General features: G+C 38.9%; 1 protein-coding gene across 1 annotated transcript in view; it reads right to left on the bottom strand.

Moving 5' to 3' along the window:
- Positions 1-1,220: 1,220 nt before the first annotated feature.
- LOC146623885 (seizure protein 6 homolog) overlaps positions 1,221-25,055 on the bottom strand; it is a 104,514-nt gene continuing 80,679 nt past the window's right edge. Inside the window, exons 4-16 of the mRNA XM_085363407.1 lie at positions 23,263-23,455; positions 15,499-15,684; positions 14,391-14,559; positions 13,748-13,914; positions 13,463-13,657; positions 12,530-12,668; positions 3,968-4,164; positions 2,976-3,170; positions 2,292-2,483; positions 1,910-2,104; positions 1,678-1,716; positions 1,465-1,573; positions 1,221-1,380 (exon numbers count right to left, since the gene is read on the bottom strand). Of these exons, the coding sequence (XP_085219533.1) occupies positions 1,221-1,380; positions 1,465-1,573; positions 1,678-1,716; positions 1,910-2,104; positions 2,292-2,483; positions 2,976-3,170; positions 3,968-4,164; positions 12,530-12,668; positions 13,463-13,657; positions 13,748-13,914; positions 14,391-14,559; positions 15,499-15,684; positions 23,263-23,455 (2,136 nt within the window). The remainder of the gene's footprint in view (positions 1,381-1,464; positions 1,574-1,677; positions 1,717-1,909; positions 2,105-2,291; positions 2,484-2,975; positions 3,171-3,967; positions 4,165-12,529; positions 12,669-13,462; positions 13,658-13,747; positions 13,915-14,390; positions 14,560-15,498; positions 15,685-23,262; positions 23,456-25,055) is intronic.

The following is a 25,055-nucleotide window of genomic DNA, read 5'->3' as shown; positions in this document are numbered from 1 at the left end:
ATTTCCACTACTAATTAATTACCGTTGAGCTCAAAGGTCCTATTAATAAACGGTTAAGGAATGTGTATTTATGACGACGATTTGTGAGACTGGTAAACTTATGATACGTACGATGGTCTTTCGTTCTACACGGTGCATTTCAAGGTCCTGTACCCATCCGTCGGTAAACTGTACCTGGGCTTGTTGCAGTGACCTGAAGTTACTAAACTTCATGAGTGTATGCACTCACTCCAAGAACCGTATAATTATAAATATGCATATAAATATGCTAAGATGAGATAGCTGACTTCATCTAACTAGCAAATGTTGTCCAGGCTACGTTGGTGATACAGTTTTTTTTAATGTGTATATTTTTGTCATGCGATTTTAAAGCTGGTCCTACAACCGCATCCAAGAATAACATGCAGCTTATCTCAGAACTGTCGGTGAAAATTATTCTTGGAGCTAGGTTTAATTGAGCTGCATTTTATAGAGGTGCAATTTCACAATTTGTGTATATTTTCTAAGTTCACTATTTTGTCATGTGTTGAGAAAAACACAGATTTTAAAATTACATGGTCTAATATTTACATTTAGCATATAACTGCAACATTATTTTTTCGTTGTTTTTTTTTTTTTAAAGACTCGAAAGGACTTGAAATTCAAAGTTTCAGACTTGTGACTTGACTCGGACTTTTACACCAGTGACTTGAGACTCGACTCTGACTTGCCTGACATTACTTGAGACTTGACTTGAGACTTGAGGATAAAGACTTGAGACTTACTTGAGACTTGCAAAACAATGACTTGGTCCCACCTCTGGAAATACATGTTGGTAAATTACATTTAAATGTTCTTTATCTATACTGTCTCTCACATTGAAGCATTTCTTAATCTCGCTAAAACACTCTTTTAAAAAAAATAATTTAATTTGTTTTTGTATTTAGTCTACTGTTGCCCCCAAATCAGCGTTACACAGCACCACAACTTTTAGGGAAAAGTTGGGTAAAAGTTACCACTATGAGCTCTAACATAGCACTCTCACTTCTCTGAGAGGATAGAATGGAAATCCAGGATGCAAATGAGATGTGACATCAGAGTAAAGTGAGGAAAAATGTTCCTATCTCACAGCTCAGACCACTAGCTCTCAGCGATGAGTGACATGATGACGAAAGGTGTGAGGGCGCCCTCTGCTGGTGAGACATGAGATGACGATGGGATGACATCCGGATGGGAAAAGATCAGGACAGCACGCTGGTGTTCTGTGAATCCACGTCTTGCATGCTCATGACATCTGTACTTACTCCACTCTCATATATGGGGTTGTCGAAAGCAGACTCTTCTGTCATGTTGTCATACGGTGGCGAGGACATTGGCATTCTGATAGACTTTCCCTGGAGTCTGAGCAAAGAGTACAGAAACAGGAAACATCATGTAAAGCCTTTATTACAAGGGAAACGCATAAAATTTTGAGTCATTACTTACTTTGCAAAGTAGATGTAAATCCCAAGGACAATCACCAAGATGACTGCAGTTGGAATAAATACTGCAAGGGCAATGTTGGTTCCTTCTGTGCCATAATTTGTATTAACAACTTGAAGAAGAAAAAAAAAAGGACATAACATGTAATTACCCCTGTGAATGATTGTCAACAAATAAATATCAATCAATTCTGCAAGGTACTGAAATATGACTTACCATCTAGTCTGCGTTCATTTACATAATGTGTCGAGGACGCTACCAAGAAATAATTGCAGTTTAATGAGTATGTAGACCATATTTATGCAATGTGAATCACAGTGCATGCTTTATTTTTATGGCCAAAAGAATCAAAAGAACCTGCATTTGTAAACAGCACTTAAAACTGTTGAGATTCTGCTTTACTTTTTGTATATTTTGACTGTATTTAAAAGCTTGTTACGTGGTTTACCTCTGCAGGCAGGAGGAGTGCTATTCCACTGTGACGGGTGTCCAGGAACACAGTATATGGTGGCATAACCCTGCAGCTCATAGCCGGGGTGGCAGGAGAAAGTCAGCATCTCTCCTGCTTGATAAAAAGCCTTTTCAGAGCTCTGCATGCTGGTGGAAGCTGCACCGGGATTCCTGCATGGCTCATACTTTTCAGCTGAGGAGCAGTACAATATATTTGATTAGGACTATTATTATTTTCATGCACCTTTGTACAGTAAAAACAGTGACACATTGTAATTTTTGCCTTTTACTCATAATTGCTTAGCTGCACATCGCTGACAGTGTGGGCGTGCATAATTGCATGTCTGCGAATCTATGCTATTCTGACTGAGGGAACTTACGGACACATTTGGGCAGTCTCTCGTTCCACTTGGGCATAGCTGAATCACGGTTGTAGCAGGTTAGAAGGCTGGAGCCTGACAGGATGTAGCCTTTGTTACAGATGAACTGTACAGTCGATCCAACAGCAAAGCGACTGCCTGTGATCACTTTACGACTGTGCTGCACATTCCCGGGGTCCTGGCATGTCATCACTGGTGCAACACCAAAAACAAGTGATGATAATTAGTTATTACTGCCACCGGTGCTGGTACAGGAGTGATAAAAAGTATAATTAACAAGGAAAAATATTCAATTTGATATTGTTTTGATTTTTTTTTCTTGGGTAACTGGAAAAACCTTTAAAAAATTATGAGGGGCAATTACATATATGCACATTACATTGAATTTGTTGTGCAAAGGAAGTGCACCGGCTGCACTAAATATTGTTCCCTAAATGTCATATTGTTAACTATTTGCCACATGACAATGCATCCTCATGTTATGTATTAAAGTTGAACAGTCACAGAATAACACAGTTACATCAAACTAACTAATTAACCAGGTATTATGGTAACAAGACTATAATTAGCCATGTTATCATAATATTTAAGCAAAAAGGTCTGAGACTTGGACCAATGATGGCTTATTCTAACTCCCAAGGTGGACTAAAGAGAAACTACAAAGTTTTATATGCTTCCTCTCACCTTCCTCGCATTTTGGCACATCACCGCTCCAACTGAGATCCCACTGACACATGAGGATCTCAGAGCCAACCAGTGTGTATCCTGGGTAGCACTGGTAGGTGACCACAGTGCCGTGTATGAGATCAGGATGCGACATGCTCTTCCAGCCGTTGGTGATCTCCGGCAGCTCTGAGCAGGTGTCATTCCTTGGCACCTCTGTTGGCGTTGGCGCCATTGGTGTCATGCAGCGCAGATATGGGAGGGAAGAGACAGGTTGTTAAAAAAGGATTTGCAAAGATTGTGAGGACAATGTGTTACTGAGGATATATAAATATTCTCCTAATAATCCATTTTCTTGTATAACAAACATTTTTTTTATTGTTTAGAGCAGATCTAGATCTAAAAGGAATAATGAGGATCCTCAAGGTAAACGCCGAGCATTAATATGCAACCCCCACTGCAGGGAATAAATACGACTGCAGATTTTTTGCTTTCTTTGTGCTCTAAACAGAAACTGTTTGGGAAGAAAATTGTGATGTTTCCTAGGAGGAGCGCAGCATGTGGTTTGGCACCAGTCAATCTGTGCCTCCCTAACTGCAGCATACATGGCGGGGAACACAAAGAGTTAGGTAAAACCAGCTGATGTTGAAGTGAACACTTTTATTATGTTTCGTGTTTGTTGTTATTTAATCCTGTGCACCTGGGATAAGCCAGAAGACAGATAGACAAAGGCACAGCAAGAGTGGGGAACAAAGAGACAGGGGAACAAATACACCTTTCTTTTTTTTCCTGTTCCCTAAATGATGATGTGTTAGGTTCCAGATATGAGTAACATTTTACATTCCACATTTGTTTCCATTTGTGGTCCCTTGCTTGTGGTACTTTTACAGTAAAAAGTATACAATATATGTAATCCCAAGAAAATTAGAAGAATGTATGCCTTATATTAAAAGCATGTAATATTAGTGTTTTGGTTTTTTTTAAGAGGGAATGAAACTAAACCACCGTCTTACCAAAGAAGTGAACTACAAAGCCATTGTTGTAGCCGTAGATGTTAGTGGCAGGATCAGACTGAAACTGAATAGTGACATCAGCCATGGAGGTATAGAGCTTGAAATGTGGTCGCGTGCCACTGTATTGGCCCAGGATGTTGGCAGTCAGGTCATCACCATCATAGAAGGTCAGCAGGTCATTCTTCCCCAAATGGAGACTAGGATTGACATCACAAAAAAAAGGAGTTACTTTTTGTTTGTTTTCCCCTTAGTAACTTTGCAGATTCAGACAGAGTTCCCTGGCTCTGAGGTGTATTTGCTGAGTGATAGGTTTGTAGCATAAACCTATTCGCTGGAACGTTCAAGACAATTTACTACACAGCAAAAGCAAGACACAAGTAGGCAAAGTTCTTTGTGTTACTCATGCATGCGTGAGGCCTGCCTGGAGCCAAGTGTCGTTCCACCCACTTGACCTCTGTCAGACTCTCAGCCAGGTTCCCTGTAACACTCCTTTTATTGTGGTTATATGAATATGCATAGGTTCATACACACAAAGAGTACCTTGCCTGTGCGTTGTGTAAGTATGTGTGTGTGTGTGTGTGTGGGGGGGGGTCAGAGTGTGACCCCATAGACAACTTCCCTAAACCTGCTGGCCTGGAAGTCCAGCAGTTCATCTAAACAAAAGGCACTTAGACTAAAACTGACATAGCTATGTTTATCCTACCATAAAACAATAAAACAAGGTACGACCTCTCCCATGCTCCCAGGGTGTGGGTGTGAATGCCAGAGCACTCTGGAATGCACAGGAAGTCTTTGCAGACTCCTAAGGATCACACATCCTATCACTACACAATCGATTATACACCTCTAAGCATATATGGTTAAATATTTCTAAGCATAAATGACAATCAACAATATAAACCTGACACTGAGTGTTGTGCACAGAGCTTCAGTTGGTAAATGTGTTCTGTCTCCCTTTACGCTGATGAAAGCACAAGCTGATGATACTAGACAGTGTCAGCAGTCCTTGGAAAATTGCAATTTTGTTTATATTAGATGCATCTGATGCAATGTAAACATTAAATTATTCATGATTCATGTCTGTCTGACGCCCCCCAACACCCCACCCCGCATCCCATGAATATATACTGATGTGCATATATGGGTATTTGAGCATATCATCAAAATAATCCAAAGGAATTACTTTTTGAATAGTCCTACCGGCCTTTTACAAAAAGCTGCCATACAAGCAAAAACTGAATTATAGAAGAACTACAGAAACAGGTAGAAAAAATAACAGATAATAAATAATGAATAAATACGTATGAATTCAGTTGTACATGTTTTGTGTTGTGTTTGTGATGTTAATGTGTGATAGAGTATACGGTAGTCAAGTCACAGTTTGGCGGATTTTTCGCTGTTACTGATTAACATAAAAATGCATTAACCTTTTTCCATTTGGAAAATTCATATGTTTTTGTAATCACATCAGCATCAATCAGACACAGAGTATGAAGAATACTGGGGGGAAGAAATGTAGTCATATAAGCTGTAGAGGACAAGAAAATGGTTGCTCTTACCCGTGACTAAATTTGGTGTCGAAATAGCAGTGCAGCTAGTTTTTACGACTTAACTTGATTGTGTTAATAATCACTGAACTGTACCATTTAAAAATTAAGAATAAAAATAGCACAATGCCTTCAATCACATGCTTCATGGGAGCCCAGCAGTGGTGTCTTTACAGCCGTCTCCAATGCAAACTGCACATCACTGTTTACTGTGCCAGATCAAGTGACAAAACAAGGGCACAAAGTGTGGTGAGAAAACAGTGCTCAGAGTACAAGTTTCAAATTACTATGCCTCAAAAATGTGCAGTTTCTGTAGCTGCTGTATGTAATTTCGGCTTGTTCTTAAATGGTGTGTCTTTGTCTTTTCTACATGTATTTGTCTGAGCAATAGATTTACAGTAACACTGTAGAGATATCCATATTGTTAAGATATCCAATTCTGAGTCAAGCTCATCTATAAGAAAAGCGACTGTTGTGTAACAACTGTCCGAACACAAATGAGTAAGAATATGTTACAAATAAATAATAATAATAAGCTCTGAGATAATATGCTATTCTCAAATGTTTAAAAAAAATCTCATTAATGAGCTGATTATTAATACTGACAAAAAAACTTTCAAGCAAACATATGCCAACACTCTAAAAAAATAAATAAAAAATATCTCAGCAGCACAATGCTGCGTATAAAGAGCACAGATGTGTAATAAATATTTAATGTTAAAAGATGAATGAAAACTAAAGTAATAAATTACAGCTTTTATAGCATTTTTGTGCTACTTTATGTTTGTGAATGTTTCAAGTATCTCATGCTCAACCAGATTTGATATATGTGACTGATGCACACATGAGCCATTGAAACGACATGACAGGATTTTTTTAAATCGCATGCTGAGGACAGACAAAATGCAACTACCAGCTGACTTGCTGTTATGATCCCCAAATTTGCTTACTGTATCTTTTAGCTTCTGGATTATGTTCTTGATTGAGTTTTTGGCTCCAGTTTTGCATTATTTTATATGATGACCTCAGTTTTATGATATTACTGAGTCATAGTTTTGTGGTCACTATAGTGGTCCTTAAGATTTGAAGCAAAAACATATACTGTGATTGTGCTCACCTTTGTTCAAATTCAAATTATATCACCCAAATTAAATACTGTTTTATCCAATAAATTACTTGAAATTGTCAAACATGCCAACACTGTCACTAAAACCTGCTGTAAATATTGCCACTGCCTGCTATTAGCCTGATATCAGTCTGTAACTGAATGCTATCTGTTTCTGATAATAAAGCAATTAAATGATGAATTGTCAAAAATCGCATACCTGTTGCTGTTTACATAAACAGAAATCCACATTTGCACCTATTCAACCATGTGTTGTTCTATAGGAATATAAACCAAATGTAACCGGCTGGCAGGCAGTTGAGTCGAGTCCTATCTTGTTGGTAACCAGTTTGCATTTATAAATTAGTTGCGAACTAATTTATAGTTGCAAACTGTTGACAATCTCTCTGAGAGTGATTGAAGTTAGTCCAAGTCAGACTATGATGTTTGCAGAAAGGTTGCCTCCTATCTGTGCAACTGCCTTGTGATCTTAAGTTGTCATGATGTGCAACACTCAAGTTCTGGGCAGACATTCAGTCACCACAAGCTGCAGTAGGTTGGAGAATGTTTAAAAAATTCAATGCAATCACCAAGGAGCCGAGGATTTTATGTAGATGGAATAAGGTTGGTGTTTAATTTTCATTCGTCTGACTGAGCTATTAGCTTTCTTACCTTGCTCTGTATTAGGAGCAAACTTTGTCAAGTATGTCCAGTGTTTGATGGTAATTTGGCTGAGCCGATTTAATGTAAGTTTGCTCAGCTAATGTTATCTCAAGATGGTGGTGCATTTGATGAGCCATGTTATCTGTGATTGACGGCGTTTCATAATAAAGGGAAACAAATGACCTCTCTTCTACTCTGTCTTTTACCCAGAACCTCCCCACAGAATTCCTCTGAGAGCAAACAAACTGCTGTTAAAATCAGACTAGGAATAAATCTTGAATATTTTATGTTGACTAACAGTATAAACAAAAAGCAGATCTAATTAGCCCCACGAGGTTTGCTTCTGTGAAAAATAATGCAAAATAAAATTTTAACACAATATGGCCAGAATGATGGGTAGATCTTTTTTTTGAAGAAGAAGAAGAAGAAATCTGGACAGGGTTTTCCTCCTGGACACAAATAATGAATGTGGGCCGCATGAATTTGGGTGGCAATGTACTCCCTCTGGTTAGCTGGAACACTATGAGGGCAATTTACACCTCCGTGTTCTCTGACAATCGACCACTGTGGATTGAAGTGACAGGAATGACAAAGCCAATTTTCACTTCCAAATCTCCATGATAATACTCTATGGAAATACAGACCTGGTGCCTTCTATGAGGGCATCTACAGGATAGGCAAATAACTTTTTTGACCTTAAACTTTCTTCTTTCTCATAAATCTATTTGAGGAATACCATGAATTCTGCATACACTGCATGGAATCTTCATTTCTGTTTGAGCTCTTCTTCACCTTTGGGTCATAAAAGCTATCAGTCTTCTCTGCTCTCATGGATTTCCTCCCAGAGTGATGTAGATCTGTCATTTGGTATTAATACTGTGTGATTACATCCGGTTTCTGCATTCTCATCACAAATATATATCAACACCCACTGATCCCTTTTGCCACATACTATAAAATGTTGCCAATGTACTGGCTGTTCTTTGTCTCTTGTTTTTTTTTTTAATGAAGCTAGTTTCTAATTTTACTACTTTCACTGTGATTGATTTTCCTGTTTTTTCCTACTACGGTGGTTTATCAGCACCACAGCCCATATTCTTTGACACTAATGATGTATAGTGAGCTCCATCTCAGCCGTGTTGATCTTTGCCCCCTTTGTGCAAACCAGTGCATCTGAGAAATCTTTCCTCACAGTTTTGGCAGTGATTTGGTCTTTAAAGTGTTTTAATCAAAATATATTTATCAGTGCCATAGCTGACGTTCTGATAAACAATTAGGTGCACAACTTTGCCTTTCAGCGTCATTAGGTCCCCTCGAGATCTTAGATATCATGTTCAACACTGTTGTAATATCCAAAAACAATCAGTATTGTAGTGGGCACCATCAGCGGATAACTTTTCCACTTGATGCACTGAAACCACTCACGTCTGGCTTCCTAAATAGCCCCCTCAGTCACGCTAGCTCGTCAAGAACCTTGCGGTCAACCTTGGTTTTAAATTGCCCTACTGACCTCATCTGTTCGCTAACCTTTCTACCTGAAGTTTATTAAAAAATCCCAGTGACACCACAGAAGACTGCCAAACGCAAGATGCCTCCAGTCCAAACATCCACAGCACAGTAAGTCACTGCAGGCTACTCGGCCACACACCGCACCAATCTGGCAGTCACTGCACCCAAATGTCATCCCACATGGCTCCTTTCTTAAAAGATGGCCCCCAAGTCATGAAAAGCCAGTCCTGTCCTGGTTTGAAAACTGGTAACTAATCTTAGAAATATGTTGTCCCTGAGTCATTTGCTCTGTATCCATGATTTCATAATTCTTTTCAATTTTCGAAAGATATTGTGTTTCTGGGAATACAGCAACAACATCTGAGATCTTTGTTGGTAAACAACAGTCACGAACTACTACTGGCCACAAACAAAGACGGGTGAGAATGCAAGACAGACTTAAAAAAAGATTATTTATTTGACTAAATTTAGTCAGATCTTACTTGACTGAACATTTCCCTCACCAACTTGGCACAGGCATTTGCAAAGTTCCAAGGTCTGCTTGAAAAACAATTTCTGAAAACTCCTCTGCATACCAATGCCACCGGCTCAGTTCTGCAGATGAGGGAATGACAGTTGTTTTCTACAAGCCTGTAGGCATTCTTTCACCTTCACTGACCAGTCAAGTTTAAAGAACACAGCAAATCTCTATTAACTCTAACAGAATGGAAATAGCTCACGGTACCATACTTTCAAAAGCAACCTTCTAACATCTTTTTCATACATATTTGACATTTAAATTGTTCTGCTCAGTTCAAATAACATAAAAAATAGGCACCTACATAATCACAGCATAAGCTGACGTCCAGGTTGCATGTCATGTATAGAGTCACCACAAGAGGACTCTAAAAACCAGTAAGTTCAAGCTGCAAAGTCTCCAGTCCTGCTCACTAAACTGAAACATTAGCACTGTTAAAGAGACTTTGTGATCATTTTGTCTGGTGAAACACACTTCCAGATACAATACGCTCAATGCTAAAGCACACGCGGACCACTTACCTAGCTATATTCCACAGGTGGGGATATCAGCTGTAACCCCTTGTGTCTGGCTCTTGCTGGAGCCATGCTCCATGCTAATTAGCAAGGAGTCGGCCCTCCTGTTTGGCCTAAATTAATTAATCAGTCCTCATTATGCACATTGCTCCTCTGTAATTGCCAGCACTGGCACAGTGATGAATGATAACACAGAAAACATTCTCATTACTGCAGAAAAGTGTGTGCCCACCCTTATAATGAGACGACTCTTATCCACAAGAGCCTTTTGTCACTTTAACATGCTAAACGCATGCACACAAACACACGTTGATGCAAATTACATGTTGGCCGAGCCTAAAGGAATGCTTTTTCTCAAGCAGAGTGGACCAGACTTGAAGGTAATGGTGGGGTCCGCAGGGATCAGACAAGCTGTGGGTTTCAAGTGCCAGGAAAGCTACACATGACCAACCCTGAGATAAACTAAAGCCGGCCACACCACCATTAATTTACAGTGAACAGTCTCATGTGGCCAGGATTAAAAGAAATTTGAGTATGGTGCAATTTAAAAAGAGGGCACTGAATGAAAATCAGTTTACCTCTAATCAAACTTGTTTACTTCTGCGTGATAAAAAAAATAAAAAATCCTCTCTGATCTTTATTTTATTACCCTAGGTGCACTGGTTGACTTTTAATAACAGAGATTAATCACTGGGTCTTAATCTCTATCTAAAGATCACAGTGGCATGCAGGGTCACATAAAGCTCAGTGCTGTGTTCAGACATTGTTTTGTATTGGTCTCCTCTAATGCTTTTATTCCCTTTTGATCTGCGGCTCATATTTGAGTGACGGCTCATATCTCAGTGCCGGACAGATATAGTTTGGGAAATGATGCGTATTTAGACCACGCAGCAGCATACAAAACTGGGCATGAGCAGAAATAATCCCCGCCCACACAAATGTTCAGTACGACACAGCTGGGCGATATTAATCTGTATCTTTATGCTTAGTTCAGCAACTTTTAAAAGATGAATGAGCATTGCAGTGGAACACAGTATTTGTTACTATATCTACTGTTGTTCTAGTGTACATTAAATATGAACAGGTTAGTTTATTTTTATCAGTATATTTTACACTCTCTAGTTTAGTCAAGTCCCAGTTTATAGCAACAGAACCACTCCTGAGTACAGTACTGGTTGTAGATTGTGACCACCTCACTCTGATAACAAAGTAGCACAATTCAGATACACAGATATAAGAATGCCATATGATGACTATGCCTAGACTTAATCATTTTCAGTGGTGGAGCTTTCTTCACCAGGAACTCAGAGCCACATTCTTGGCTTTATTATGTTTCACATTGTGTTACTGCCTGATTAAAAACATATGTAAAACAAATTCCACATAAGAAAAAATCTAAATTTAAATAGCTCAAATAATAAAATGCTGAGCAACTGACCAAACGTCAGTTATACCGCTACCGACTTAATGCACGGGATGTACAATAATGAATTGAAGATGGTGCATTAGTGCTGAATGTTAAACTAGCGAGCACTGTTCCCTATGCATCCACAAAAGTGACCATGAATGTCTTAACTGAAATGATGGAGTGATTTAAATCAGTGAAAAAGCTTCATGATTGCCGCCTCTGGCTGCTGTTCACTATGGTAGATTTGTAGTAATGATAGTGATTTGATTTGTTCTGGAGGTTGTCTATTAAGGACAGCTTGCAATCTGTCTGTACAGCCTCAGACTTCATTTCATAATTATGTCCTAATTTTATTACACTGTTCAGAAAGAATTATGAATATGGGAAATATGAAAAGTGAAGGGAACAAATTCATGCACGCATGCACAATTGACCACTCTGACCAACAGCTAGCAATTGCCACTGGTTGAGATTTGTCAGCGACTTTTTTTTTTTTTTACAACCTCAGGCAGTATTCCCATTGGTTTATTTTTAACCTCTCTGTGCCCTCTTGTTTGCAAGTGCTTCAGGCAACAACAGGAATCACTTATGATGTAGTTTTGGTGCTTACGATAGGCTGCATGTGCAAGGCAATATTGTGGAAATCATTCAACCAAAGCAAAGGGATAAATCCATAAAAGATAACAAGACAGTGGCACAAGATATATAATTTTGCGGAGTTTTTTGTTTTTGAGAAAGGCTCCACGTACCATAAAGAAAAGGTTGTGCGATTATTTTCACTTCAGTTAAGATCAATTACTAGTGTAGACTGAAACAAAATGTGTGTGCATTCAGGGGACATTTGTGCATGAGTGATTGGTGAAGGTGAAACAGTGTGCCTGGATTTTGTGTGCGCATCTGTCTGTTTTGACATCTCTGTGCATTTGTGCTGAATTACAGTTGGGTAGGCTGAATAAGTGGCTCAGAGTAGTTGACTGCCAGAGCAGATTCATTTCAAAGCCAACTCTGAGGCAGACACCAGGGAAGTGAGAACAGGAAGGCTTACTGGCTAATCTGGTCAGAGAGCGAGCTGGAAGCAACACAGAATTCTTAATGTAGGGGATGTTGAAAAAAAAATCTAATTAGTGACTGCAACCACAGAAACACTTTCCTGTTCGCATTTTGTAGTGTGTCTGCGTAGATGAGACAAAGGATGGGAAAATAACCAAGAGGGGTGTGTGTGTTTATATCTGGAGCCTGACATCCTCTCTGACCTCCCTGAGTGATTTCTAGTCTTACACCTGGGTGCAGTCTCTTACACTTGGATGTCAAGCATGATCCGCTTGTCCTCTTCCACATGGATACCCCAGATGCAGTCCTGCCCCTTGTCGTAAGCCTCGGGCCAATTAGGAGACAACACAACACCAGCAGAGTCTGTGATCTCCCCGCTGCACACAGCTGCAACACACAAACAGTACAGGCTGAAAAAACCAATTGTAAAAGATTTGAAGATACAGGAAAGTAAGATGCAAATTAGAAATCAATTCACTCAAAATATATGTTGGTACATAGATAATTTTGTCTAGCTAGATTATGCCCGTGATCTTAGTGCTTAATAAAATACAGCTGAAATCAGGTGCTGTGCAAGCATCTTGGTGTGATCCTCGCAAAACTGCAAACTGACACTGAACCACTTGGTGACCATGACCCATACGAGCAGAAATTAAATTTTCTTATAGCTAGCTTTACTGGAGAGCTTTTCAATTTCACTCTGTTGCAGAATAACCATGAAGGCTTTAAAGACCAAGACTAAGGTCAGCATGTCATGTTTGTGTGTATGTGCATGTGGGAGGAGTGAAACAGAGAGGGGAAGGGAAGGGCTCAGGGTTGGGCCGCTATTAAATGTGATGCGTCGCCTGTGAACTGTGGCAGTTCTCATCTTAGGCCAGCTATTGTGCGCCTTTAATCTCGAGCACTTCGAAAATCTGCCCTGCGAGCGCACATTTCAAAGTAAATCGTTGTTACAGTTTTGAGAGAAAATTTATCACGGATCAGAGGAAAGCAGCTTAGGAAGATATAGTTAACTGTCACTGGTATTTAATATTAGAAAAACTAACTCCTGCAGTGATCAAGCAGACAATGAAAGCTTCGGGTCCTCGGGTCAATCTGATATTGCTCCAAGTTCTTCTCCAGTGGAAGCACTTTTATTTTATTTTTTTTATGCCCTGCAATCATGACATCTGTTAACTCACCCCTACAAGCTGGCTCGGTCTCATTCCACTGAGGGTTTTGTGCATCCACACACTCAATCACCACAGAGCCTTGCTCCAGTGTGTAGCCAGGGTCACATGAGAATTCGACCACTGCGCCCACACTGTAGGTGGAATCGCTGCTGCTGAAGTTCCCGTACTTCACAAAGGGCTCGTAGCACATCCCTTTCGCAAAAGCTGCAGACAGAGTGTATGACATTGAACATAAGTGACAAGGATGGTGCAAGATATTATTAGCAAACTCTGCATTCTGCCTCATCAGCTTGCCTTCGTATCTTATGGCTGCGCCGGTGGAGGTCATCGTCCCGTCTGTGGTGAACTCCACAAACAGATAACGTCCGGTACTGAGCACTCCCTCATTTGGCAAGTATTCAACTTCATAGGAGTCATACACAGGGGGAGAGTCTATGTTGTTGCCATTTTTTATTAGCAACCTAAAAAAAGAAAACAGGGAGAGAGCGCTGATGGGATTAAAATAGATGTTAAAGAAAGAAATTACAAGGTACCCGAGACCTGCTCATTGTTCCAGCTGCAGCTGTAATAACTTTGTGATAACATTCTACACCTTGTAATGAGGTGAATGGGCATGCATGACAATTGCCATATGGATCAGTGGTTACAGAAGGATACATAATGCAATTGCAGTCTCCTACCTCTCACTACCTTCTGGTCCCCTCAATTCATTTGCCTGACAGAGCACACTTAAAGGATTATCATGATAAAAGGTCCTTTCAAATTCATCTGTCACTCCCTAAAGATTTTGGTCATTTATAGCCCTCGAGAATTTTAATCCTCCATCTGCAGGAATACTGTTATTCAGAGTTCAAAGCTCGACGCAACTCACATTTCCACACTATGCTCACATTTATTCTCAATGTGTGTTTTGATTTTAACAGCATACATAAACTACCTGTCATCATCTTCTGCCAAAGCCACCTTTTCAAAGTGAACGTGAAGCCGGTGGGCTTCAGGTGCCTCCAGAACCCAGTGGCAGGTCAGATTGTTGCTGTAGTTGCCAGGAAAACCAGGAGAGACGATGCGGCCATATGTGGCATTTTTTATCATTCCCCCACAGGATGCTGTATGAAAAGAAAAAGAAAAGAAAAGAAAAGAAAAAAGGACAAAGAGTAGGAAGTAAAAACTTGATGAAAAAAAAGTAATGATTCGAACTGTGGTAGGGGGATTTTGGAGAAAAGTCCCTGTCTGAGCACAGATTGCATCGATATGCAGTGGACTGTGGCTGAGCTACACCAGGCGGCTCTCCTGGGTCTAAGAGTGCCTGATTGTTTGTGAAGGTAAAAGCAAAACAGCGGCAGTAACACTATCAGTTTAGAACAGCTGCAGGCAGGCGCGGTGAAAGGCTGGAACTAGCAGATGAGTTTTTACCAGCAGGAGAAGGAGAGTCATGTGGCCCAGTTCTAATTAAGGCAGCCAGGTCCAATGGCCTTATTTTGCCCCGTCTCCAAAGAACAGCTCCCTGTGTTGCTAATCACATGCAAACACGCTCATTTGCCCTCCGAGTGTGACTCAGTAGGAGACAACACGGTGAAAGGCTCTGTTAATCAAAATCACCTGTTCTCTCAGAGAAAGCTGAAGAGAAACAGGCTTGTGTCTTTAAAATTGCGAGTTTCACTTTGCAAATTATTTTCCTTAACTCTTTTTTCTTTTAACTCTCAAATATAAGAATAATTAAATAATTATTAAAATTAATAGCAATACTTAGATGTTTGCTTTGAAAGCCTGGCAGTCAATGTTAACTACTTGAACATATTCACACTCACTGTCAGGCAACGAGCCTGAAGGTAATTTAGTTTACAAAGCAAAATTAAATATCAAACCAAATCACCCAACATTCCAATTAAGCTGAAGGGATAAGCCCATAACCCACTGTTATAGCGTTTAGATTTCATTTAGTTTAATTACATTCTTTGCAGTTTTATTGTTAGAGTATCAGTTGGGTGGGTGGGGGGATCTTGTTGCCCTGAAACTTGCCTATCCAGAAAACGAATTTGCCTTACCGACACATCGGGGTTCTTTTCCACTCCAGTAAGGCGTGGTTGCATTACGACAGGTGAGCATTTTTGGACCCTGCAACTTGTATCCAGTGAAACAATTGAAATAGGCTTCTCCGCCGGGATGCAGGCGCGTCACTGAAACCTCTCCACCAGCAGGCTCTTTGGGGAATGCACAACTCAGCACAAAGGCTGCAGAGGAAGGAGTCAAAAATAGAGGGAAAGGGAAATGAAAGTGCTCTTATGAATACATTATAATTTGATAATTTTTGTTGCAATGTATCGATTTATAAAGTTCAGTATGTTATACAGTAGTGATAGGAAAGAGAGACAGAGAGACAAAGCATGTTTATACTATAACACCAGTAATTGCATTTTAATGTAACTGATTTCACCATTAGCAGCTGTGAAATCACAGCACAAATAACTAAATGCATCATTTTGGGAAAGGACATGCTTGGTCTAAGTTATTTTTATTTTTTTTTTTTAATTTAGCATTTAGAAAAATCATTTTCCAGGGTTTTTCAGCCTTTTATTTGTCTGAGCACAATCCAGTCCTGGACCAAACTGCCAACAATGTTAACTGGCTGCACAACATAATCCTCTATGTTCTGCATTGTGTATTCATTGTTGACCAAGTTGTCTCTCCTCCAAACCACTGCTGAAGACCCATAAATATTTAAATCCAAAATGATTGTGAATTTGTGCAAATGAATCTGTCTCTGTCTTCCTGTTTCTCTTCAACATGCAATTAAAGAAGTTATTAGAACCAGCCTTCAGATTTGTTTATATACACTACATCTTTTAATTGTAGTTTACCAGTACAAACAGTATGCAAATGTACAGAGACATGTTCTTGGCACTAGAGTAATTATCATCACTGTGTGGTTTGGTGTATAGTTGCTGCAGATACTTTGACAAATGGATGCATGGTTGGTCGGATGAACATCATAGTGGGTCTGTAACGTTAGGCTGAGGAATAGCCTCTATAGTGGTTGTCAAAGAGTTGCGATTGCAGCGGGGTAAGATCAATGTTCCCAGACTTGCTATGCATTGTTGTCCTGTTCCCTTTTTAAATAAATGGTGTAGGACGGCATGGAGTTCACTTTGATAATGAAGTAAGCTAACCAAGTCTTTAATGGAAGCTATTAAACAACCTTCTCTTCCTGTCTAATAACCACACTGTTCTACCTCATTAGTGTAGGCACTTAATGGCCAGACTAAAACTTTTAAACTTCTGGAAATGTGTGAACAACAGAATATAATTGGACGCACTATGGCTTGTGCTACAATAACAGTGTGATTGTGAGACTGCAGAAGTACAGAAAGCTAGAAGCCTTGTATAACATGCTTTAGCTTAATGGAGCGGATGCAAAAGCTAAACAAATGCTAACAGGCAACGATAACAAAGCAAAGGGCAGCTGGTAGTCATGTGTTTGTTAAAACTGTCTTGCTGAAATCATATTTGCAGCCTTAAAGTCTTAAATTACAGCACAATGGCCAAAATTAATAATAATGATAATATATGGTAAAGGTAGCTTGCTCACAGTTAAGTGAATTGTATAACACTCATAATTTTAATATATATTTGCATGATTTCACAAATGGCTACGTAACATCAAAAAAGTACGTTTACATCAAGAAATGGGTTTATCTTCAATATATCGAGTCTAATTTGGTTCAAATACAAAAAAGCACAGATACAGGATCCTCAATAAAAGAGCTACAAGACTGGCATCTTAACATGGTGTGTTTAGTACTAGAGCAGTAGCCACATGTATAAAGCAATAGCACACACTTCATAGACAGGGTTGTTGGCCCACCTCCACAAAAGCAGGGCAAGTGGAGGTTAAACAGTGCAAACAGATTAGACAATATGCAGCAGGTTGGATTTGAAGCGCTTTCATTTCAACCAAGTCATTTGGACATGAAAAAACATCACTTTAGTGATGTTTTCTACCATTACCTTGAAGCTAAATTGTCTATTCAAAAAAAAAAAGTCATTCTATCAATCTTTGAACTTGAACTCGAGGGAAAACAGCCCTAAATGCATAACGGCCATAAAGGTTTGTGAAACTACTGACTTATGTGTTTCTTTTACACAAGCCACTGGTTTCTACCATAATGAAACCGGCCTTTGCGTTGCAGTAAATCAGTGAGCCACAGGGACGAGGTACACTGCCCCTGGGTCATCCATTCCATTCATAGTTTATCACTAGCTCCAATGAACCTAGTTATTGCCATTATCATAGCAGCATTTACATCCCTATTGAGCATGCAGTGGGAGAGCCAGAGGCAAAAATTGTGGAGCCAATTCCTGAAGTATTAAATTACGTGCTGCCTCCATTCCAGTAGATGTGGTGCTGGGCCATAAAGTCTGATTGTTTCACCATTAGAAATAATAGATCCACAGTGCAGACAGCCAGGAAGATTAGCTGATGGTGCTGTAGAGCCACAGGAAACAGATGTGAAGCGTATGTCTTTAGTTATTGTTTTCTTGTAGTGGGGAGGAAATAGTCATAGTCATAGTAATACTCATGTAAACCCACAGTAGTACAGTACATGCATAAGCTAGTTGCAAAAGTATCATTAGAATATTCAAATTCTCTCATTAAAATATTGTTTATTACCTTTTAAATACCACAGATTTACTGTACGATTGTGGTAAAAAATAATGCAGACTCTCACCCAGGGAAAACTCAAACTCTGATGAACAAAAAGACATAAATATTACACTGGCTCAGTATTTTTTTTTTAACAAAAGTGATGCCAAAATGCAGAGGCAGTGTAGGTGACAAACTGAGTACACCCAACAACTGAATAGCTTGTAGAGTCATCTTTATCACCAACTACTTGATGTAACCATTTTCTGAATGACTTTATCAGTCTCTCACTTTGTTGTGGAGGAATTGGCCCACTGTCTTTTACAACATTGCTTCAGTACATCGAGGTTTGTGGGCATTTGTTGCGTTGCGTAGGATCATTGTCCTGTTACGTCACAGGATTTAAGCCAAGTTTTAAATGCTAGATAGATGACTCTAGAATATGTTGGTTTATAGCCAAACATCTCCACTTTGGTCTCGTTTGCCTGAAGGACATTATTCCAGAAATTTTGTGATTGTTCAGATGCAGCTTTGCAGTCCTATGCCATGTTACCATGGTCTTTTAGAGAAAAGAGGCTTTCTGCTGGCAAGCCTTCCAAACAAGTCATGTTCAGTCTTTTGTAATTATGCTTTCATGACCTTTGGCATTTAACTCCTGCTAACAGAGGCCTATTGAGTCTGAGATGTAGCTGAGCAGATCCTTAAAGTTGCGAGGTGGACCCTCTTGTTTGTCCAGCAAATCCCACAGGTGCGTAACTTGATTGAGAACTAGGGAATTTGGCGGTCAAAATCTCAGACTCATTGCTGTGCTGAACCATTTTTTGTTCAGTACCCAGGACCTGGTTCACCACTGTTCCTTCTTTGGACCACTTTTGAGTTCGTCTAGCCCTCACAATTTAGCCCTTTTCAGACTTAAATACTTACACTCACCCATTTTTCCTGTTCCTAACACATCAACCTTGAGGACAAAATATTCACTTGCTCCCTAATATATCCCACTCACTAACAGGTGACATGATGAAGCGATAATCAGTGTTACTATTGTCAGTGCTCATAATGCTATGCCTGATCGGCAGATATTACAATGGATGATGTCAAAATGAAGCGTTCCTGACAAAAATGCCACACTATATGGAATAAAATGTCACTTTAGTAAATATTAAAAATAGAAGAGGAAAAGTAGCTCAAAACACTTCTGGATTTTTACACTGTACCTTGTCGCAAGCAATATATAACCATAAGGAACATGGGCACATGCTAATTGTCTTTTTTTATTTTTATTTGTCTTTTATTTTATTTTTATTTTTGTCAGTATTACAAAAAAACATTCTTGCCATTCTTTCCTCACTCACTCTCTCTTTTATTCTCTTTCTCTGTGCACAAGCTGTGGATTTGTACTGTCTTTATTGAATATAAAGTATGCTTTTTATTTTGCTTCCTGCCCTTTCACACCTACATGTTGGCACAAAAAACAAAAAACAAACTTGAATTTCAAATGTGGAACTCTAAATGTGTATTTGGGATCCAATAATGAGTTCCCCGTTCTGCCGTCCTCTATCGACATTTACTTAAGATCAACCTTCGAAAACATTTAAAGAAAGTAAACATTTCCCAAAAGAACGCCTGATGCGACACCTGCATGCACTCACACATTCCTTCCATTAATGAGCCTCATTCAGCTGTATGCACATTTTTCATCTGCCTGAGTACTTCAAATTGAGAATGCTGCTCTTCAACCAATGATGGACAAATGTTGTTGACTAGGGCACAATAGATGAGCTGAGGAAGCTAGTAATAGTCAGTTACCCACAGTGTATTTGGCCAAACAAATAAAATGCATTTCAATTTAGCTCTAATAAACGCTTACACTCCTGTATGCGTTGCCTGAATCCCTTCAGGTGGAGAGCTGGAATAGGATCAAAAATGGCAGCAGATAATGAAATGAGGTGACAGAAAACACAACACAGATAATGAATGTAGTGTAGATTGTTATTATATATAATGGCACGATATTTGGAAAATATTATCCATTGTGTGTTACACTGACATTTAGAGTAAAATGTGCAAGAAGCGAAGATTCCATGGCAATGATTAGTCATCTTTATAGTCAGTTATTGGTTTAATATACAGATATAACATCAGTCGCTCAGCTTGTAGGCGACATGTGGGAGAGTGTGGCTGTCAATATATATCTAAGCCACATGACCTGGCTGTGCATCAAAGCATTACCTTTTATAGAAACATCAATAGTGTTGTCTCTGGTAAAGTGCCTCACTTGTACAAAGCCAGACGATAGTTCCGCAGTGATATAGCCTATTGATATTTATGTGGTTTGGTTAAAGCCTCAATCGAAATGGCCATTTACTCAATAAAGGCTATTAAAAAGCAATAACTTTGAACTAGAGACAAGAATCTTATCAATGCTACTTAGAACAGGTGGCATGTGCTGGATTGCTACCAGCGGCAGGGGTCCTCTGACCACATCTCTTGTCGTTGCAGGTTTTAAGTTAAAAACAATGAATAATTACTGTGAAACACCGCTGCCATCAGCAGCATGGATTACTTCATACAGCTAAAAACTCCTAGCTCACCTTAGATGTCAAATACAATTATTATATCATCATCTCAATGCTAAGAGGTTGTAAATAATTTCAATCAAACATTTTGGAATCAAATAAGGCTTTGACAGTATTACATTTAATATTACAGACATTACATCGGTATTACATTTAATTCAGACAAAATTCTTTATGTATGTTATAGATATAAAATAGCCGAAAGGTGGGCTTTACTTTTACTCATCAGCAGTAAGTTTTCAGAAAGCAGGGATGGGTTTGGGATAAAATAAGTCATAATCCTTACTTGCACTGTAGTATGCAATTTCATTTTTAAAACTTAAATTTAAACCGATTCTTCTCATTGAAAGAGCAAGATCATAAATTTTTCACATTGTTATTTTATATTAAACAGCAATGCCTTACTGAGAAATTAAATTGTTTTCAGTTTAATCCTACAGAGAATAGATGCCTGAATTTGAAAAAAAAAATTGTATTGGTGGGTGCTTATTTCGTTGTGTGCATTTTTTTTTTAATTGACCCAACTCCTTTATTATTAATACCAAAACTGTACACTAATCAGCCCCAGCATTAAAACCTCTAACGTCATATAGCGTTCCCTGTTGTGCCTCCAAAGCAGCTCTAACTCACTGCAGCATGGCAATGAAACCTACGCCGGCATCATGCAGAGTCTGGCACACAGCACTGGCAGAAGCTCTTTTGCGTTCTGTGGGTTTGTGGGCCGGAATCTCCATGGATTTGGGCTTGATCCACAGCATGTCGTTGATGCTCATTCAGATTGCTCAATCACATCAGATCATATTCACTTCATCTGTCACCGGGTTTCATGTAATGGCTAATCTGTGCATTAGAAAAAGTAAAAGAAAAATCCCTAACTGTAAGTATTTTTTCGGATTTTTCCTTTTTTAACAAAATCAGTTTTTAAGGAGAATATTTGAACAATCGAGACATACATTCTCTTAAGATGATATTATTAACTATACTTTCAATTCTAGATAAGATCACAAACATATGTGGGGGTATTGAGAAAAAGACGCTGATAAGAACATATGAGGAGAGTGGTAAGCCCCTCTTCATTCCCACACTTTATGTTCTCTTAACATAAACAGTAAAAAACACTTTAAGTTATTTTCCAAGTGTCAAACTGCTCTTGTTATAGACAGATACATCAGTCTGCCATCACAAGCTCGTGCTGTAGCAAATATTAATTACAGACGAGCTGAGATGCGTCTCTCCACAGTTCTATCTGCTTCTCCACGCTTGTCCAATTACATTTCTCACAGTCCATTGTAAAGGACAAGAAGATACCCCGCTTGCAAAGCAGAAGAACACAAATTGAAATATCTTCCGTGACTCCGATATGTCTAATCTTCATGAAATCTGCTCCTGCTATTTTTCTCATTAATGTAGCTGAATTTGTTCCATCAACTTTCAAACCAAACAGGTTTTTAGACGGACAAGGCTGCATGTGTGATCATTTTTTTGACACATTGTTGGCAAAGAAGTATAACACGGAAGCCTATTATGTTAAATTGTTTTCATAGTGGGCAGGAATTTTGGGAAAAAATGCCCTGCTAATGTTAAAACTGAGAAGCACAGCAAAATGTTGACTTATTTTGGTGCAATATAGGATAATATAGAAATTAATTGTTTGTTTTTTACAGCAAATACAGCATGCATAATTTCAATGCCAAGGTGGAGGTATGCTATTCACTTAAGGATGTCCTGTATATTATAGAGTACATTATGTATTCAATGTTATTTTTTGTACTTTTGCATTTGCATTGCATTACTTCAATTGAGTTTGATATAATAATATAAATATAAATAATATAAAATAATACTCATATATATTTCAACTGTTTATCACCATGTGTTCCCAGCTATACATCACCCTGTATGTTCTGTGGTGACCCTTCACTGTCATCATTCGGCCTGACCTCACAGTGATATTCAAACATCCAACAGCGATGGGCTGATTTATCTCACATCAGCCGCACAGTTCTGATGGCCCCTTTCATTTTCTAGCTGATGAAAGTACCACAGTAATGTGGTAGAATGAATTGTCCACCAGCGACCACCGTCAGCTCAAATCGATGGGGCATGTAATTGGCGGCCACTTTGTGTGATTGCTAAGATAAACAGACATTGTTACAGACATAGAAGATCAATGTCACACACAAAATAAGCGAGGGAGAGGTTGGAAATTATAGGCCATTATATTCACCAACAACACAGTAACTATTTCTACTGACAGGATTTGCGGCTGACACACCAGATACTACTTTATTACACTTAATGATTCTTTACAAATGTGATCCGTGAAATGGCAAATGAAAAAATTTAAATGGAAAAGGCACATACACATCATTGCCCAGCTGAAGGTCAACAGATAGTGTTTTGAAATAGAGCAATTTTAAATGCAATTAGTCAACCATTTTGCAGCCTCTCACCAGCTCTGCACCATCTTTGCTTGAGGACAAGCATTACCTGATAGAAAGCTGCTGCTTAACAATAAGCTGTTGTCATGTTTAATGTAACGTGTTTGAATGATGTGGCACCAAAGCTAGTAATGTATAGCTTCTGCTCACCTTGGTAATGGAGTAGGAGATATGCTGAATTGCGGCGTTTCTCACTACGGAGACTGATAGAGATCTGGTTGCTCCAGCTGCGTAGCACTAAGCCAGTCATCAAGACCGACTCATTGGCAAGGATGAAGGGTTCTTGACCTCCTGTATCCTCCACGGTCACCTGCTCTCCTTCCAACACGCTCACATTTAGCACCTAAAAAAACACACCCATGCAGTAAGATTAAACAACAGCTCTCACTGGTGCAATTTCACAAAACAAAAAAAACAATTTTCCAACAGAACTGCAAAGGCTCTTATTAGACCAACACATTATCAAATGTTACATTGCATACATATTATTTTCAGTACTAGTTTGAGCATATGTATTCACCCTTAATATTCCCCCTCAGAAAACATGTTTGCTTTCATTTCTTTGATAACCTGCAGCTGGGATGAAAACATATTTTTGACTAATAGTAGAATCTATCTGAGTCATTCCACTAATGGTTTGTTGCACAATTCCTCTTCTTCTATGTTTTCTGCCTGCCTGCAGAATAGTCTGTTAGCAACGCCTTATGTCTTGGGTTCAGAATCTGCAGCTAAATTTGGCAAAGGAATCAGGACTACTGTATGTAGTAAAACGGTCTGTGTAAAGACATTTGGAGCATCATTTATTTAATTATTGGCAGAAGTCAAAAAGGAAAATAAAAATCCAACAACAGATCCTAATCATCATTCTATATGATAATAAAAGATGGTACATTCATCACTGGGTTTTGCTAGAACATTCTGATTATGTCATTGTAGGTTGATGGGATTTTATAATTCATTGTTCTTCTCATCTGACACACATATTGTTTAGTCTGTCATGGTCCCTGGGTCTTGATGCCAGGGTTTGAGTTTTGCATAGTTTATGGTTCTTTGAGTTTTGCATTATTCATGCTGAAGTTTGGTTCTTGCTAGCTTACCTTAGAGTCCTAGTAATTATTTGGTTCCTTGCTTGTTATTTTCTTCCCCTCCCCTGTGTCCTGTATATATATATTCTTCTATCATCATTTGACTTTTTTCTACTTTTTTAAATTGGCTTTTTATTTTTAGTCAGCTCTTGGTTTTCCAGATAAGAGTTGTTGCCTTTTGCTTTCTCTCGTGTTGTATTTAGTTTTACTTTCTCGCCTATCTCGTTGCGTTGATTGTCATCCCCTGTTCTTGTTCCAGAGCTGTTTCCACTCCCATTATTAGTTCTCAGTTTGCCCTTGTATAAATTCCTGCGTCTTCTATTTGTTGTTTATCATGTTGTGCACATCAGTTATAGCCGGGTTTCTTTTTCTGACCACTTGGAAAATGCAAGTCTAATCTTGCCTTTCAGCACTATTTTTGGTCTCGACCAGTCTCTCTGTGAATGTCTGATAAATGGTTCACTATGTTCTAAAGCTAATTGCTGTTTTCTTTAGGTTGTAGAGTACGCTGAGACATTGCTCTGAAAACCGCTGCCATAGAAAACTGAAGAGCAACAGGATGTTGGTGGCCAAGCAGCTAAATAATCTTAAGTAATTCTATACAGTAATCTGTAAAATTAAACCACTCCTCGTGTCTTTCTTGTTTTTGAAGTGGTCTTGAACAATAGTTCTTCAGGCTTTCTAAAGACCTTTTAAAGTTATTCTTCGAACATTGGCTGCTTTTTCCTTCATATTCAGTCAAGTCTTTGCACCCAACCATTTTCAGAGGAAATGTGTTTGTTTGTTTGTGTCATGATCCTGGGTCCTTTTGACCCAGCGTTTTGTGTTTTCTCTTCGCGATTTTGGTTCTGTTCTCTA

This window comes from Diplotaxodon limnothrissa, linkage group LG10, assembly GCF_057381915.1.
Source record: "Diplotaxodon limnothrissa isolate DT_005_m linkage group LG10, D_limnothrissa_male_GT1.1, whole genome shotgun sequence".
Lineage (NCBI taxonomy): Eukaryota > Metazoa > Chordata > Actinopteri > Cichliformes > Cichlidae > Diplotaxodon > Diplotaxodon limnothrissa.
The sequence above is the reverse complement of the archived record's forward strand: the minus strand, read 5'-3'. Positions and strand labels throughout refer to the sequence as shown.